The sequence below is a fragment of the Kryptolebias marmoratus genome, linkage group LG17, assembly GCF_001649575.2.
Source record: "Kryptolebias marmoratus isolate JLee-2015 linkage group LG17, ASM164957v2, whole genome shotgun sequence".
NCBI lineage: Eukaryota > Metazoa > Chordata > Actinopteri > Cyprinodontiformes > Rivulidae > Kryptolebias > Kryptolebias marmoratus.
The window spans coordinates 20649011-20668015 of record NC_051446.1 but is presented as its reverse complement, the minus strand read 5'-3'; the positions used below and the strand labels follow the sequence as shown (position 1 = coordinate 20668015).

Genomic DNA, 19005 nt, shown 5'->3' with positions numbered 1-19005 from the left:
GAAAACACCAAGGAAGGAGGCGAGAACAATCAGTAGAAGAAACAAAAGGTAGAGATGTGTTGCAGTAAAGCTATTTTAACATCTTTTCTTTGCTGAAACTTGTCTGCAAGTATTAGTTGGAGTTATTGTAACATGGCTGTCTTTAGTAAATACTTTGATAGTTTATACACAAATCAAAGCTTTTTAGTCAAACTTGGTGCTGATCACGTTGGGTTCTCTAGGATTTGAATGTTAAATTAGCATCTATGCTAATTGTTGGTCAGCGGCCTGTGATTAGTCTGGTTTTTTGGTGAACTGTATGTTATTGTGCAGTCTTTATTAGGCATGAATGTTTATTTATGGAAACAACCCATATTTGATTAAGTTTTAAAACAATCAAAATACATCGATAATAATTTTATAGCCCTCTAATGTGTAATTGAATCGGAAAGTGCTTAAAGATTCCTACCCTTAGTTCTCTGGTTTTAAAAGAAGTGATCAGTTTCTAAATAAATACTCATGTTACATAGTGAAAATCAGGAACTTTATTGTAATTGCGTATTTTTGTAATATCCTGCAGCCTTATTTTTTAACTTGCAGATTGGTTAAGTCTTAAGGCTAGTGTATTAAAAACAAAATAATTCGAAACAACTGTCTTGACGTCTTTCTATTTTTGTTTGTATAAAAAAAAAAAACAACATAACAAACATATTTCAGTCAGTGAATATTCCTGCATCCTGGTTTCAGATGGTTACAGTAAAATAAACTGCAGCATGTTTTCCACAGAGAGACGAGCCGGCTCAGGACTCAAGGCACCCAGAAATATCAGAAAATAGTTTCCGAAGACGTACATAAAAGCATTTCAAAGCGGTCGCAGTTTAGGGCGCTGCGGCTCATTTTCCAGATTATGTTAAAGGAGAAAACGGAAGGCTTTGTGTGTCGGGGGGAGAAAGTACAATTACCCAGGGGTCATCTAAAAGTAAGAGTCCAGTTAGGTTTAATACATAATTCATGTAACCTTTTCACACATCCTGTGCCTGTTTTTTTTTTTTTAATTTGGTAGGCAGTGGGAGGAGGGAATTGCTATGTTGTCGGGTTGCTGAGGAAGTGAAAATTGTCAACAAAGAGGCTTTTTGTCACTTAGGGCCTTTTTTTCCCCCTGAAAGATCGTGTGACAAAAGTAGCTCAAATTTCCCGTTATTGACGGGGCGACAGTCACATGGATAAAAGCTGGCTCTGTCTGAACGCATGCTGTACATTTAAAACCTACTTTGGATCATCTTTTAATGCTCATACGTACTGCGGCACACAATAAGAAGAAATGTGTTGCCTGCCTTGTGAATATTTGACTCTTGTATTATTAGTTTTTGATTAATTGCCACATTCTGTGGAGAGGAGTTTCTATTAAAAATGGATTTACTTGGACGTGAAAGTTCTGATTTCCTTCAGATTTTTACATAAGATGGTGAGGAAATGGCACCAAACACTAGATATATATATATTTTCAAACGTGGAATTGTTGCTTTTTTAAAGTAATCAGTTCAATAAAAAATTTCATTTGCATGAGAATATCTTTATGATGGTTCGTCTACATTTGCATTTTCATCCCAGCAGAGCCGCTCTTTGCTGGGCGGATTTTATTTAGATTATTTCCTTCGTACAGTCAGTGACATAAGAGAAACTGGCATTTTATTAGTGGGTGAATATTGACTGTTATCCTATAAGCTTATTTACATATAGATTAAAGTGCACTGCCCCCTGCTGACTGTATTTATTACCACGTCTCTTTATATCTGCATTAGTTTGGGTTTTTATTTTTCACCACATGGTCTTGAGGTTTTGTGCGACCATCTCCATTGCATGTCAATTTTTTTAAAATTTTGTGTTTAACACGCATCTGTATTGAAGTACCTTATGTCTTCACTGTAGAAAATGAAACGCTGCATACTTGGTTGCGAGCTAGTTCATTTGTTTGTCATCTATGCTTTTAAAGTTCATTGTTGTTGTTGTTTAGATAAGTTATGTAAGAAAGGGTTGGACCATAAATGAGGCATTTCAAACACTTGGAGCTGTGAGAGGGAGTGCCCTTTCATGTGGATTGTTTTCTTTTTAACTTTGTGGTTATGAAATGTGCAGGATCAGTGGATCAAAATAACGCTTTGGTTGCAAAAAGTCTGCCTTTTCTTTGTTTATATCGATTGATAAATACATAACCAAAATATTTCATAGCCCTACTTAAAGTAGTTTATGTAGAAAACGGGCTGATCAAATAAGACATTTGTGACCATGAGCTTTGGCTTTTTCTATCTATGTGAAACTAGAAAACCACAGACGGATGCTGCCTTTATTTAAAGCTACACTAACCCCAGAAAGGTTACCTGAAGACGCTTTGAATTATGGAGCTATTATTCTTTGTCGAGACCACAGAAGAGAAGTTGTGCGGACGCAGGGAGTGTTTTCAGATTAATTTAATATTGCAACTTGCATTTTAAAGACACTGACAGTCAGGATAGACCACCCACAGAGAGAGCAAAAGGCAAAGAGCTCAGGTTCAAACAGCCCCCCCACCTCCCGTATTCTTTAAAGGACAACTTGGACGGAAAATGGACTTGAATTGTTTTCGTTCAGTCTTGTGCTGCGCCTGACATCTCCCACAGACACGTACACGTAGCACACAATAAGACCAATCACTTCACAGATCCTCGCTGCTGAGCGACTTTCACAAAGTTAGCACTTTATGTAGTATTTACAAAACAAAAAAAGTACCAGATGGAGTTAATACCTTAAGGAAAATGTATAAAAATGTTTGACATTCACCATCTTCTTCCTGTTTTGTATCATAACTGAGGACTTGTATTTCTTTATTTCCTGTGCTTTGACTGGGTCTCATAAAACTGCATTTAGCATCAACTTTCCTGATTCTTCCTGTAACCTGCGGCTGATTTTTCATTTCCTGACTTTAAAAAGAGCATATGGCACTTGTTCAGGGGGGGAAAAAATCAGTCTATAATACAACAGTTTGTTCTTGGCAGAAAGTTTAATTATGTGCTCTTTTTGTGTGCAGTAACATGACCTCCATTCCTTTTTCTGAGGTTTAAAACTGGCTTGTTTGTTAAAGTCTCTGTCTGCCTTTTCAAAAGGATAATTCAGGGGTTTTGAACTAATAACATCCTACCTTTTCGTAATTGACGAGGTAACAGCTAAGCCAAGACCAAAGTGGATTGCTGCTGTGTTAAATCTTTACATTGCACATTTATTTAAATAGAAATCTATGGTTATTTGCGAGTGCAATCCACTTTGGTCTTGCTTGGATTAGCTTTTAGCTCATCAATTTAGTCCGAACTGTCCCTTTTAATGTCCTCTCCGTTATGGCTAAAGATGTGTTTTTAAGACAAATCTTTACACTCTTGAAGGGCTTGTATCTCGACAGAAAGGTTTCTGTCTAATCTCAGAAGGTATCAGTGAATGAAAGCAAAAGTCTATAATTAACATATCGTCAGTACATAAATACATTTACAATAACTACAGCTTTTAAAAATGTCATGGCTTCAAAATAATGTTATAAAACAATATACAAAACTGAAATCAGAGACAAGCTTTTCAGCTACACTTAATGGCAAATTATACATGTTGTGAAATATACAATATTAACCAAGCTTTTTTTTCTCCATTTACAGGTTTCATCTGCTGACATACCAACACTTTACAGCAAGAGAAGAGCTCCAGTTAATGGTAAGGACAAGTGCATAGCAAAATACAAGATCATTTGACCAAGTTAAGGGAACATAAAACTGACAAAGTTGCTTTAGAAAACATTAAAAACCGTGTTTAAGGCAAATCTCATTTAAAATTGGCATAGTCTGAGAAAATGTCGACGAAGTCTTGTACCACCCTGTAGCAGAAGTCATATTGTTCCTGTGGTGAAATGAGAGACGGGTTAGACAATGATCTGTCAGGTGTCTTGTAGGAGAAAACATCATTTGTTTTGGACAGATACTTACAACAGTCTGGACCATATGAGGCCTCTGCATGCGTAAACTCTTCACAGTCTGGAACACGTCGAGCAAGCCTTCTGCCTTGACCCGCTCCAAGATATTGCTCAGTGCAATGAATGTACCGGTTCGCCCTGCGCCAGCACTGCAGCAACACACGGAGGCCGTTAACAGAAGGTTTGTTTCGTCAGTTTTCAGGTTTTAACAGCAATCTGACACCTACCTGCAGTGAACGACTATGGGATGGTTCCCGGACTGCTGCTGCTGCCTCTGCACTGAGGCGATGATGTCGATCATGCCTTTCCCCTCCGCCGGGATGCCGATCTCTGGCCAGCCGTGGAAGTGGAAGTGCCTGATCGCCCTCGTCTGCTTCTCCTGTGAGAGGAAGGTGAGAGATCATAATCCCTCTGAAATATGATTCATTAGCAGTTTATGAAGGATAAAGACAGGTGTGCAGACAGGAACGAACAACCAAGCCCCCTGAAAAATGATGTGGGTCGAATTTAATGAAATATATGAGATGGGAGGCTCTGAATTGATAACCCTGTTCACTGCATTTACTCTCGCACTCAGGGTTTAGATCCTGTTATAAATTCCTGATTAAGAAACTCCTAATTTAACTCTAGTTATTGGAGTGATAATGTTTTTGCCCTGTGCCAGATTGTAACGAAACTTGCCCTTGGATGTCCATCACAGCCAAATGACGTTAAAAAACTCAGTTTTATGTAAGGCTGCAAACCTTTTATTGGACTTAAAGGGGATTTGAAAAATATATTTTCATCAAGATTATGCTAAAACAACCACGTGCTTACTGGAGGGACAGCTACGTTATCTAAATCAGCGGTCCCCGGGCCACAGACGAAAAATGACCAGATTCTCTCCACTCTATCCGTCTATGACTCACTCTTGATGCATGTCTAGGTCACGTAATACGTTACCGCTAAAAACAAACATCTCTGGAAGCCCTGGATGGGACCTTCTTGTTACTGAGAAACAGGCACAGAGTTCCCACTGATTCAGCGTTATGGTGAGTTGTATTCTTTGTGCACTTTATATTTGTAGTGCATCTTATTTAAAAAGGCGTGTTTAAACATTGACCAAAGAACATTAGGGGAAGGAGAGGGTGTTATTCATGTTGATAATGCAATACCAGGACGCAACGCCTTTAAAGGCCAGTCTGTGGGACTAAAAAGGTTGGGGACGGCTGATCTAAATAAACAAGCTTTAAGTTCTGAATCGCACATTATTGTCGCTTCCACCAGCCACCACTAGATGGCAGACATTTCTTTAATTGTGTGTTTCTTTATATAGTGAGGAAATTAAAATAAATTAGGCAATAAATTTAATCAGTGATGGGTTTGTTGGTGGTGTTAGCTGCTACTTCACTGCAGGAGAGCTTTAGCATTAACTGTTGGACTCAAAATGGCTGCCACAGCCGAATAACTCTGAATTTTACAGCTATTGAGTTAAATCTCAAAAGGTGGCATATTTGTACATAATTGGCAGTTTTAGAATCAGATTTTTTTTCCAGTAATAATCAAGCATCATCCAAATTGTCCACTTCATATTTTGCTAACTATCCAAGGTCAACAGTTTAATTCACAAGAAAGTGTATTAGGAGGGCCATTAAATGTCATTTCATCGTGATAGCTGCTACTGAAGAACAGTGTAGTCAGAAACATTTGCCTGTGATAGTGCAAAGTTCATTTGCTTACTGGAACATAGGTGAGTACCAAGTCTCTCAGACTGAAGGTTTCACACAACGTGTCCCCCTTCAGCTCTACAGCGTAGTCTCCATAGGTGACAGAGTCCTCTGTGGGCCAGTACTGGTAACATTTGTCCTAGAAAAGCAGAAACGGCGTCTTAAAGTACAGCTGTAATGTCACACATTTGTATTGAAGTCGTCATCCATCACAGCTCACCTGCTCCCTCTCCTGGAGCTCAGTGAGCATTACAATCGAGTGACATTTCCATTCCCAAACCATCCTCCAGAAATCCATCACCGTGTGGGACAGGGGGCCCTGTGTGGCGATGTAGTAGTCTTTCTGTCTGTATCCCTAGGTCACAACAAAACCATCATTTCTTTAATTTTTAGACACAGTCGGGGAGACTAGAAGTAGTTCTTTCTTGTGCTTACATCTATAAATGATGCGTTGATGTAATCTGTGAACTCTTGACCTCTTCTCATGGAAATAATTACTCTGTTGAAGTCATCTGAAATGGAAATAGAGCATCAAATACAGGTAGTGATACGCTTGGTCACAAAGGAAACAAACAAACATCCGTTTGATTTTGTCGTTTTTGGCCCCCGCTGCTTACATGGAATAATTTGCAGAACTCTGTTCTTCTTCATGTTGGCAGGGAGGTTTCCTGTCCTCATGTTCTCCTTCATTATTCGCATGTTGGTCAGTTTCTAAGCACAAATCGGACATGGTCAAGTGTTGAAATATTGTAAAAAAAAAAAAGATACTAAACAGGAAATTTAGGTGTTTTGACACACTGTCCACAAAGTTTCCTAACAGTGCAGTAGTTAATAAATAATAGATTCACATCAATGAATATTTAGTTGAACAATAACATTTTATCTTATTGATTTCTCAGCCTGGTACGAAATGAAATCATGTACCTTAAATTCTTCCTCCAGGCCCACTCGATCACCGTCGGCAAAGGTGTTGTGCAGTTTGTGCAGATGTCCTTCTAGAGACGACACGTCGAGCTCCGTGTCTCCGTAGAGGTAGTATTCAAGCAGGGCCTGGTGGACGAATGAGTACTGCATCTGCAGGTGAGAATAAACCCAAATACATCAAACACTACGCACAGGCACATATGCATATTGTTTCCGCGAGGGACAAATAACTCTTCCTGCGAACGCGCCAGATGTTTGTGTTACATCCCATGGCGGATATAATCAGTCTTCTACTCACATCTGTCTGGATGAGCTGGGAGCGCTGCTCTCGGATCTTAGAGACGAACCCGAACACGTCAGCTTTCTGCTCTTTGTACATCATGTCAATCATGGCGTCTATTACTATGAAGGTTCCCGTCCTGCCAACTCCAGCGCTGGAAAGACAAAACGAACCACAACCCTTAGCTGATGGTTGCAGGTTTCAGCATGAGGCGGAACAAAAGGACGTCTGTGCTGAGAAACACATACGTTGCTATAGTTACTTCGTACACAGATATATGAAAAGACGACTGTTACCCACATGTGGTTATCTCCTTAGAAACAAACTGGTATGTCAATAAAAAAATGCAGTAAGGGTAACATTTCAAGGTAGTTTTGTTAGGGAAGTATCTCACTGAGCTGCTGACAAACAGTTGGAGAGTGCCATGTAGTCTCCAGAATGTTTTGTGAGGTTCTCAAACCCTTCTTGATTTTGACAAAAAACATGTCCAGGTTTAAATAACTATTAAACTGCTCCATATCTTTGTTTCTAAAGATGTACTCTAGGAGATTGAGTCACTAATTGGTCTCCAGCAGTCACAGCTCTATGAGATGCTACCTTTAACTTGACTCTCAAGTACCTGCAGTGGACCACAATAGGTCCAGAAAAAGGTGGATTCACTGCCTTGACCTTCTTGAGGAACTTGAGCATCCCGATCGGGGAGAAAGGAACTCCAAAATCAGGCCAGCTGGTGAAGTGGAGCTGGGTGACCAGACGGGTTGTTTTAGCAGCATCACTGGCTTGCTGCATGAAGAAAACAACCAGTAGTGGTCTTTTGACAGCTCCTAACACATAATGCCATTTCATAGATTATTAACAAATTGTGTATTTGGTTAAGAATTTAAACTTACGTATTGTACACAGAACTTGCGGATGGTGTAGTCCACCAGGACTGTGAAGTCTTCGACTGCCACCCTCACGTTCCCATACGTCCAGCAGCCCTGGTCTGGCCAGTACTGGTGACACTTGTCCTGCAATGGGATGGCGTCAGCGTCCGGGATTCAGTAAGCATCTTAAAGATACTACCTTTTATATTTTACATCTGCTAGACTCCGCTTTAAAAAGACAAAGTAGCTCAGATGGAGCCTTACTAACGGCCCATATGCTTCAATTTCACAGCCAATCGGTCCAGATAAGTGTTGAAAGGAAAGGTGGAATCAGTCAATAAGCAACCTGGCTGGGTTATGACGCTGCCTTTAAGGACTTTATTACAAATTATATGGTTATTGATTTCCACCCATCTGCATACTGATTTAAATCACTGCCAGGTCTGTGCTATTGATTTCTTTTTTTAATGCTATTCCTGTTTTCTCCTTGTTCAGAGCTAATTCAGCATAAAAGCTATGCCGTTCTAGCTGATAAACCAGTGTTAGAGGAATGGTAGAAACAATTCTAGATGCATAAAATTTTTCTATTTGGCCAGGTAGTTCCCTAAAAAAAACTTCATATATGACTAGGTAATCTGAGTTTCACTTTGTCAGAAAACAACATTTTAAGCAAGACCTTAAAATAACTGCAGCACTACTTTTGTTGTCAATCAATATGCTGATATTTTCCAACTAATTTTGACTTACACCCAACAGATCTCTGTACATCCTTTCTACTCTTATTTTATTAGCATCACTAACCTCAGCTGCATATTGTTTCAGGTAAGAGAAATGTGACAAATAAAGTAGCTTGAAAACAAACCTCTTTTCTCTCTTTCAGATTTGTCAGCATGACAACAGTTGCTACTTTCTGCTCCCATATCATCCTCCAGAAATCTGTGACCGTGTCTTCTTTTGGGCCTAAGATGCAAAATGTGCTGTAAATGCAATTAACTTTTTTTTTTAATCGTTTTTAAGGAAACATCTCTTAGCTTACCTTGCGCTGCTATAAATTTGTTCTTTTCCGTGTAACCCTGAAAGAAGAAAAAACAAAACATTATACACGCCTCAAGAACCACAGAGTGTGAGTGACTACCTGCGCAGCTTTTAAATAGTTGTTTTGTTGCTCAAGTCTTTGAAAGTGTGCTGCGTAAGCTACACGGTCGATTTACAAAGACTCACATCGACGTAAGATGCGTTCACGTAGTCCGAACACGGCTTCCCCTCCAGCTGAGTCAGAACCACTCTGGAATGATCATCTAAAAGTAAAAAAAAAAACAGAGGATTGATTACTAAGGAATAAATATCTTTAATCTTTCGAGAGATCACACTGTTCTTCGCCACAGTTGTCAGTAAAAAAAAACACGCCAGGCCGCGAACAGAGAGGAGCTGATAGTTTATTCTTAGTTTTCTGGCAACTGTTTCCAGCCCCCAACAAAAGAGCTTTATGCCAAACATGCAAGTTGCGATATGTAGCTTCAGATTTTCTTTATAAACTCAAGTTATATTGTGTTTTTATCCTAATGCAGTTAAGACGCTGAACCGTCCATTATAATTAACACATTAGAGCAAGTCTGAAAGAAGAAAATACAGTTGCATGTTACTGAAACAGGAAACTGCAGCTGAGAAAACTATTAGAATATATTTGTTAACCTTTGCAGCACATTTTACTGTATCTGTCAGGGGGGGAGCAAAAAAAGAAACTTGTCAAAGAGACGCTGGCTGGTTCAGATAGAAACAGGAAACCATGAGAGCTGCGTTTTAGTCAGAAGCAAACCGAGCTCCTACAGAACAGAAAGCGCACTCACAAGGTAGGATGTTGGGGTATCTGTTCTTCTCCTTGTTCTCCTCCCTGTTGGCCTCCTCGTACATCCCCTGAGTGCAGCCCCCGGGCAGGGACTGCAGAGCAAAATGAATGATTTTACATAACTTCACGTGTTTTAACTTTCTACCATCGGCTTGAAGCAGAGCATTGTGGTCTGCTGAGTGTAGGCACTTCCTCTGATACCTAAGCAGAGAACTCCAACTTCCCCCGACTGTTCTTACAACTGTCCGAATAAAATTAAAATTAGTGCTATATGAATCAGCAGTCAAACTCTGCAGTTTGACTCAGATTCTCAATAATAGACAGGAATAGTCCAAAGGGTACTTTTCATTCATGTGGTTGAGGATGAGGTCAGTGCTTGTCAAGGATAATGTGACAGGTATTTCTCTGGTAAATTTCCTAAATCAAAATAATTCTCCAAGTCGTGCTTTAGGTCCTTGTTGCCCTCTTATTAACATCTAACACCTCAGGATGGAGGGTAACTATTAGGGGATTTTGTTGCGACGTGACATTTAAAGGCTTTTAGCAGAGAACGTGACTCAACGACTTGTTTTTAACTCTGACCTCTAAGACGAAATAAAGCGTGGGAATGCTTACATTGTACTCCTCCCTGAAGAGCTTGCCGTCGTCCGCTGAGCGGAGCCTGTACTCCTCCTCGAGGTGGTCGACCGGGATGGGTAAGTAGGTCTTGGAGGCTGAGGGGGATCTGGGCAGAAGGACCACCGTCTGTTGCTCTGCGGGGAGAACAGAAAGCTGGTGTAACGCCTCCGCAAAACCGACTGGGTGGAAACTACCATTCGTTGTCATAAATAAATCACTTAAGGTTACACCATTTAATTTTATTCGTCAAATGCTCTAATGTCACAGTGATGCTGTGCTGTTACCTGCTCAAAGAAAAGTATAAAAACTAGGATTGGGTTGAATTAGAGCAGCGGTTCCCAACCGTTTGTACGTCTAAACGACTAAATTCCTAATGTCTTCCATTCCTGTTAGTTTTCCTTTTTTCCCCCGTTTTCATTAAATATGTTAATATATTTTCAGTTCTTTTTGATAACTATTAAAGTGTAATTTGATTTAAAACAACCAATTTTTTTTTTTACCCCCCCCCCACAACACGAGTTGAAACTAACACATTTAAAATGGCTCTGTTTTCGGTTGTATAAATGTTAAGCTATGGTTTGGTGTGGTAGTGGGTTAGATCATCCCCAACACACGCTCTGAACTCTTATAGATCTCGTTTTAAAACTTTGTTAATATTAACTGTGTGTTAGCAAAATATTGGATTTTAATGGAAGGTGGCAGATGATATGCATTCTTTCAAGGAATGCTAAATCCCATTTTTTATTCTATATTAGCTTTCTTACTATGTTAATCATAATTGCTAAAACGTTGTCTTTTTTTACATGCAGGTCTGGTTGGGAATCACTGAATTAGACAATCAGCTTCAAAAACAGATAAACTGAACAGATTTGCACTTTTTTTGTTGGCACTGCTGCAGAATTCAGAGATCACCAAACACTGACAGGTGTTAGAGAACCAAAAGATCCCAGAGGAGAGCCTCGGCGCCACGTCTCAGCATTCAGTTAACACAACTTAGACAAAGTAATAGAAGAGTGTTAGTAACATGCGACCACTTGTACTGCCGCCCTGAATACCTGACCTGGTGGTAAAACGGTGTATATAGACTCAGTACTGTATCCAAGCACTAAAAGACAAACCACATCACATACACATGAACAGATTTAAAGGACAATTTTTTTCAGTGTCTTTAAATACCATTAATTCATCCTGATAGCGCCACTTTTAAAGATACCATTTACTTCTCTTACATACAGTATTTTTAACAAAAGTCATTGGTGGCGTTGCTTCCCGGTTATATTTTCAGCCTGCAAGTGTTCCTTTGTAACAATAGTTAAAAAAATAAAACCCCAATTTGGAAAAAAATGGGACATTATGTAAAATGCAACGATTTGCAAATCTCTTAAACACATTAAATATTTAAACTAAACTGTACCATTTTTGAATTTGATTGCAGCAACTCATCTCATGAGAGTTGGGATGGAGGCAATAAAAAGCTGTAATAGTAATGGGTAAGAAAAGGAAACGGGTTGAGGAGCATTTTGTAGCTAGTTACGTTCATTTGTAACAGGTCAGTAAGAGGGCTGGGTATAAAAGGAGCATTTTAGAGAGGCTCAATGTCTCGGAAGCAAAGATGGCCAGAGGTTCACCAGTCTGCATCTAAAAATAATGGAACTATTTTAGAATGGTCTTTAATGGAAAATTGGGGAAACTGAATAACTCGTCTACTGTTTATATTATCAACAATCTGGAGAAAGGCCAAAATTAAATACTGGATGCTCGTGATCTTCAGGCCCTCTGACGACACTGCATTAAAACCAGGTCTGATTCTGTTATAAACATCAATACTTGGGCTCAGGATCACTTCCACAGATCATTGTCTATAAACAGTTCAGCGTGCTGTCCACAAATGCTGCTTAAAGCTCTATCAGGCAAAGAAGGAGCCACCATCCAGAAACCAAAGCTCATTTAGAATGGACTGAAGGCAAAGTGGAAAACTGTTCTGTGGTCAGACAAATCAAGATTTTCCATTCTAAAGAGGAGAGGGACCATCCAGCCTGTGGACAGTTTGAAAATCCTGCCTCTCTGATGGTATGGGGTTGCATTAGTGCTTAATCTATGGGTCGCTTACACATCTGGAAAGGCTCCATCAACGCAGGAAAGACTATGCTAAACCACACAGCAGCCATTATAACAGCATGGCTTCGTAGAAGAAGAGTCCGAGTCCTGAACTGTCCTGACCTCTCACCAACTAAAAACATTTGATGCATTCATGAAACGAAAAATCCGGCAAAGACCCAGAACTGTTGAACAGCTATAATCCTCCATCAGAGGAGAATGGGACAACAATCCCTCTAAAACCTCCAGAAGCTGCTCTCCTCTGGTCCTGGATGTTTACAGACTGATGGGAGAAGAAGCAGAAATGAAACATGGACATGTCCCAGCTTTTTAAAAATGTGTTACTGCTATCAAATTCAAAATGATCTTATTCCCTCCCCCAAAATGTCTCAGTTTAAACACGTGTTCACTATGGTCCGCTGTGAATAAAATTTATGAGATTTGCAAATCATTTACATCTTACAAAACGCCCCTACTTTTTCAGAATTGAGGCTGTAGTTCCAAAACAAGATTCACAAATCCAGAACATGTACCCCCCTTGCCCGTTAGGACGCAAAAGTCAGCTCTACTTTAAACTAACGTGTCATGTCACCGATGGTGTATTTATATTTCACAGGCAGCATGAGAAAGCTCTAACTGTTCATGAGGATTGTTTTGTTCAAATGAACCACAGGAAGTAGAAAACAACCGCAAAACTGGTGCGACTACATATACATACAGTATCAATATCAAGTCGAAAGCTCGACAAGCTCGTCTGTCTGGGTTTTTCTCATCACATTGAAGTGTTTGCATTTCCTCACTTTGACTGCTTAAGGCTTTCTTTTTTTTTTTTACCCAGCATATCTTTTGGCAGCCAGCCTGTCACACAGTTTACAATCAGCCTGTAACAGCGTGCAATTTACAAGATTACCTTGTTCTTCCAAGATGCCATTTGGTATTTTCTTGTCAACTGTTGTGACGACTGCTTTTCTCTGTTTGTTCAACCTGCGTGGAAAAAAACCCAGTAAAAACATGAGACAATGAAAGAAAAAAAGCAGGATTGGATGAAAGAATTGTAAACTATATAACTACAGCTAAGAAATTTGGCTCCTCCATGAACAAAAAGCTCTACATCCTACCATCTTAAGCTCGAGAAGCTATTTTTTCTCATTAGCTGACGTCTTGGTTGGAGTTAGGATTCAGTAGACTGAGAAGTTGCCTGTGTAGACCGTCTGCCACAGCCTGCTCTGTTCTCACTAAACATGCGAGGGAGGCAGCTCGCAGCGCTTCCTGACTGGGCTCCGCCTCAGTGACTAAAAGGAGGAAGTGTTTGTCACCCTGAGCTCTGCCCCTGAGCCTGGCTCAGCGCCAGTCAATGGAAGCCAGGGGGGGAAAAGCAAGCGAGTCCGTCTAGTGTTGGGGAGTTTTTTGTTTTGTTTTTTACCTGAGGAAGTACCAGACCAGCAGTATGATGATGAGCAGCAGCAGGATCACAACCACGATGGAAAGGATGTGGTGGCCTTGGTTCGTAGCGTCTTGTGAGGAAGAAGGAGAGGCAGAACCAAGAGGTCAAGGAGCACCGCCAACACTGCTTTTTTTTTAAGCAGGAAAAAGCACCACTATATATATATATGTGTGTGTGTAAATATTCAGCTGCTGTGACAAAATAAATACTTGGAACAGCAATGTATCTCTTGTGTTCTTTCCTGACCAAAGAGCCGATTTAATAACTGGTCTCAGCAGGATTTGGCCAACATAGATAATCATCTGCTTACTTTATCCATGTTGGTATATCTCACAGAAAATTAGAGGCTGTAGGAATTAGACCAGAGCAAGAGTCACAGCTATTAAATCTGTTTAGAAAGGTCTGCAATAAGCTGTAAATTACTGTCTTCGCTTCCCTGTGATCTGGTAATGAGAAACTTGTGTAAAAAGGCCATCGTTAACAGGACAGTCTGGTGATTTTTGAAGTGATGTTCTGTCAAATTATTGATAATTGGTAAATATCAGCCTAGACATCAGTCATGGGGCACAGAGTATGGAGACAAGGGCAGAAGGCTTTGTCCAGTCTTGGCTAATGGCCATACAAACTGGCTAGTTTAGTTTTTTTTTTTTTAAATTTATATAAATTTTCAGGCTTATAAATCTCAAAAATGTCTTACTGGTGTGAGAGAACGCTACATTAGCCGGTGTTAAACCTCCACACTTTTGAATGACTTTAGTTTGTTGCCATTTTCTCAACCTCAGCGTAGACCAGGTGTTCGTTAAGCTCGCAGACCCCTGACGCACGCCGTTACGTGCCGATGGCGCTGAGGCACAAAAGCGGCCCACAAAACGAAGAGTTGAGTAAAAATTTGGGCCGACCAAACGCGCCGATATGTCCAGCAGCCTCAGATAAACATGGTCTTCGCTGTGCACACATACAACGGCGGACATGGCTGCTCGGATGAGAAAATGGCGACAAACGATGTGTCCTTACGTGTAAATTTGTAGGCAGCATTTGTGAACCACATCCAGCTGCAGAAACAGCCGACGCGACTGAAATTAAGTCAACAATGGCGATGTCTATGGAAGAGAAGAGCTGCTCGGGATGGGAAAGTTCGACAGTTTTGATGACTTGGTACATAATTATGCTCAGACTTGTTGAGTAAAGTATGCAGATAAAAGGGCTTTGTTTACATTAAGCGCATACCTGCATTTCAGAATTGCAGATCAGTATAATTGGAAAACTACCTCGTTTGGTTAGCCTTTAGCCTAGCTGGGAGGACTTCTCCTTTCTGACTGATAAGATATTTAATATTAATACCTATAAGACAGATCATCACTTCTGAAATCACAGCAGATGGTGCACAATAATCATGTATTTGAGAGAAGCCACGAGTGCAGCAGGTGTGATTGGTGCTTTGTTTTTAATCGCAAGGCTCAGTGTTCCTGTTACCTGTTCTGTTGGTGCCATTGCCAGAAAAATTCGATGCGTCAGTCATGAAAAGCAGAAGGGGGACCATTGTGGCTGCAAGAAAACAAAATGAAGACGGATATTAGATTTAGTGCCAGACATGTCTGCAGTCAAGATTTTTTTCATGAGAGCGCAGCTGCTGGATAGCGTCGCTATTCAGGGTCGCACAAAAGCTTTTGACAGATCTGAGGCGCGTTTCTTTATTCGTGACTCCCGCTTCCAGGAATGTGCTCATCGGCGCAAAGTTCACGAGGACACAATGGAACAACACACTCATATCCTGGTGGTTCATTAGTCCTGTCATAAAACTTATTGTGTAATGCCAAACATGGCCACACGGTGGCAGAATGCTCCAACCTTTGCACACAAGGTCACAGTAACGGTTCACATTGAGCTCTTTAAGGAAATGTATCAGTGCAAGGAGGATAAAAAAGAAAGCATTTGAAATGTCTTGTAGCATTTTGATCTCAAAAAGGTAACCTAAAATGTAAAATTAGGGCAGCCGTCGCAGCTCTAAACCTGACTGTGCACTCAAAATGCATCATCAGACCCGGGAAAGACAACTTCCACTAAATTCCACCGATGTAGCTGAGACCAGCTGGTTTCCTTCGGCTATTTCCGTAACGAGGCCGCGCCGAAGCACAAGGGATTTCCAGGATGTTGCGCGTGTTGGTTTTAAAGAACACAGCACGTTAGAAATCCCAACATGTCACCAAGTCTTAAGGGTTTAAACTGGAGAAACAGCCTTACTGGTGCTTTATTCTTTGAGTTTGAGCATTTAGAATAGGTTTTTTTTTTTAGTGCTTCTTTTTTACACTGATCTACAGATTTACAGATAGGTTTGCAGCTTTAAATACCTGTGTCACTCGTCTAAAAAATGGAATCTTAGTAAAGTGCACTGGTAATGAAGCCCAGCAGATTGAGGTGTCTGTCTCCCTGTGGCTGCAGGTGTGTGTGTGTGTGTGTATGCGGTTCATTGCAGCTGCAGTTAGACGCGAGCCCGGGCCAAGTGCAGAGTCAATGAAGACCCTGTTGAAGGTTCCACACCGTGCCGCAGTGTCCTGTACCGTGTCCAGGTTGGACAGCAGAGGAATGCGGGGGCGGGCGGGGGAAGCAGAAGGTCCAGGTCAATAATATTTCCTGGAGCGATTAATAAACCCCAACATGTCAAGCCCAGGCTCCGTGGGGAAAAGACTGATGAGGGGATTCTAATGAGGGAGGAGCAGAGGAGCGCTCAGTCCCCCCTCCTCCTCTTCCTCCTCCTCCTCCTCCTCTCGTCCTTTCTAAGGTTTTCTCTGCAAATGTCACAGGCCTGGACGAGGAGGCGGATACTGAGCTCAGTTTGAGAATCCTCAGGGTGAGATTGTATAAGCTGCTTATGATGTGGAAACATTTGGGGCTTCCTGCTTCACAAACTGCGCTGAGTTTTATGTTTTCCCATTTTGTTCATTTGTTTGTTTACAACGGTCCAACAGGGACATTTATTAAGGTGCTCAGAGCTCGCCCCGCGGCTGAATCTCGCTGTTTAGTGCTGCTTCTTTTTTGTTTCGGGTCTCCTTGCTGCGAGCCATCTCATTCCTCTCTTTTCACCTTTGGAAATATTTCAGGCTCCGCTCCTCCGGTGGGACTCCAGGTCGTTGTCCTCCATCTTTTCAGCGTTCTGCTGCCTGACCTCCTGAGAATCTCACCGAGTCCCTCCTGTTCCCTCCGCACCAACATGGCCGCCTCCTCTGCACATCGGACTCATTTTCGTTTCTCCTTACTTAAAGCCATAGCTCAGATACTTCTGAAGTGTGGTTCTGTGGAAAATTATGAACAGCTAATATCTCACCTGTTGCAGATAGCTTTGGGGAAAGAGTTTAACTCGGACTGGATTGATGAGCTAACGGCTAGTCAGACCAAAGTGGATGGCTGCCACCTTCAGACAACTTTAATCTCAAATATTTCCTTTAGGTTCATGTGAACGTTTCATTTGCAGCAAAAGCCTGGAAAACGATAAAAAACGGACCCTCGTTTGGCTATCTGTTAGCCTGTCAGCTAGCTGTAGCACTTCTTAGCCCAGGACACTTCCTGCTGGAATAACTACTTTAAAGGTTCATAAAACAGCCTTTGTATAAACTATTACTGTTATTACCACCTGTTTGTGTCTTTTATCAAAATATCTCATGAACCTCTGGATGACTTTTAATGAAACTTGCAGAAAGGAATCACTGGATGTGCATCTATGACTGATTACCTTTTACAGTCAACCCAATTCAAGATGGCTGCCACAACCAACTGACCAAGAAAAAAACAAACAGGATTTGACCAACCTTGTGTTGTTTCTCAACATATTCTGGTATGATTCTGTTTTGAGATGACGGCGGCAGCTCGGACCTGCTCAGTCCAGTCAGCATTAATCTCCAAACTGAGACTTTTCAAAAAGCTATCTTCAACAGGTAACATCGGTTATTCTTCTCTTTTCCCCACAGAAGCCCACTTCAGAAGATGCGACCCCATCCCTTTAGCGTAAACCAGTCTCGACCACGAGTCTCATTTTTTTGCCCGTGAGTCACTGTTTAGCTTGGGTCAGACTCTGGAGCGGCACCAACCGTCAGCCTGTCTGTCGTCTCATCTGGATGTTGTTCTCTCTCCGTTTAGCACTCAGCAGCCAGTCACCAGCAGCCATTAGGCCGGCTGGAATGAAAATGGGTCAGGAGCGATGTCAGCTCGGGGGTGGGGGATTTCTAGAGCATTGTTATTTTCCAGCAGAAGACATTTGCAAGTAGCTTTGGGGAAGGGTATTGTCTTGGCCAACTCCCTCTCATTTCAGTGGTATGTATGACACGAGTTACTCAGCCGTAGAATTAGCTCATAGTAAGTTTCATCCTCGGCTGCAGAATGGAAGGCCTTGGCTGCAGGGACGGGAAGTACGCCGTCACTGACAGGACCCGCCCGTGTGCCCGTGAATTTGACATGTTTAACCTAAACTAAACGATGATTTCTCTTCGATTAAGATGATTAATCCCAACATGCGTATTCAGCCCAAATCAACAGGATTTGATACAGACAGGGGTGATTTTTCCAACATTTTTCACCTAAACTAACATCTTGAATGTTTTAGATGCGTTCTCGCTCTAAAACACCTGCTTTAAGCTAAGGACTAGTGGACGTGCTGCTGGAGAACTTGTTGATTTGGCGAGGAGGTAATTAAACCATTTAAAATCAGGTGTGTCGGAGCAGGAAAACCTAAAATGTCCAGGACAGCGCCCCCTCCAGGCCTGGAGTTTTGACACACTGAGCGCACCAAGCACCTGAGTCACAGCTGCACTGATAACCTGCCTCCTCCAAATACCTGCGAAACCCGCAGCAGGCAAACAATAATTTGGACGCGCGCGGCCATCGGCACATCGTGTTTCATGGGGAGCCGGCGCAAAAAGAAGGCGGGCTTGTTTAGTCAAAACATTTAAAAGCAGACAACGAGGGAACTTGGACTCGCTGTGACTCGTCTCAAACCAAAAGGTTAAAAAACAAAACAAAAACAGTTTTGTTTCAGAGGATGAGCAATTCCTCCCTGAGGGCTCATGTTTTCCTTGCAGTGTGTTTCCCCGCTGTCATTCTTTCAGCTTGGTTTAAACATAAAATCTGCGCACACACACACACACACACAAGTGACATAATGATAGTCTTGTAGCTTCCTACCACTGTCAAACTAATAAGCTCAGGAGCCAAACCACCAGAAAGGACAAGCTTGTTAGAATTAGATGATAATACAGGGAAACAGAGT

At 41.4% G+C, this 19005-nt stretch overlaps 1 protein-coding gene across 4 annotated transcripts in view; it reads right to left on the bottom strand.

Moving 5' to 3' along the window:
* Positions 1-2431: 2431 nt before the first annotated feature.
* Positions 2432-19005, bottom strand: part of ptprea (protein tyrosine phosphatase receptor type Ea) — a 53743-nt gene continuing 37169 nt past the window's right edge. Inside the window, exons 3-22 of one of the 4 annotated variants that reach the window (XM_017438330.3) lie at positions 15222-15293; positions 13728-13818; positions 13215-13288; positions 11268-11312; positions 10205-10341; positions 9591-9681; positions 8965-9041; positions 8780-8816; positions 8606-8703; positions 7768-7887; positions 7497-7660; positions 6896-7031; positions 6598-6747; positions 6291-6384; positions 6109-6185; positions 5894-6028; positions 5687-5812; positions 4195-4346; positions 3981-4116; positions 2432-3894 (exon numbers count right to left, since the gene is read on the bottom strand). In XM_017438330.3, the coding sequence (XP_017293819.1) occupies positions 3820-3894; positions 3981-4116; positions 4195-4346; positions 5687-5812; positions 5894-6028; positions 6109-6185; positions 6291-6384; positions 6598-6747; positions 6896-7031; positions 7497-7660; positions 7768-7887; positions 8606-8703; positions 8780-8816; positions 8965-9041; positions 9591-9681; positions 10205-10341; positions 11268-11312; positions 13215-13288; positions 13728-13818; positions 15222-15288 (2082 nt within the window). In that variant the 5' untranslated portion in view covers positions 15289-15293 and the 3' untranslated portion in view covers positions 2432-3819. Of the gene's footprint in view, positions 3895-3980; positions 4117-4194; positions 4347-5686; positions 5813-5893; positions 6029-6108; positions 6186-6290; positions 6385-6597; positions 6748-6895; positions 7032-7496; positions 7661-7767; positions 7888-8605; positions 8704-8779; positions 8817-8964; positions 9042-9590; positions 9682-10204; positions 10342-11267; positions 11313-13214; positions 13289-13422; positions 13554-13727; positions 13819-15221; positions 15294-19005 lie in introns of those variants that run through there. The other 3 variants (XM_017438338.3, XM_017438345.3, XM_017438354.3) reach the window with 3 other exon arrangements.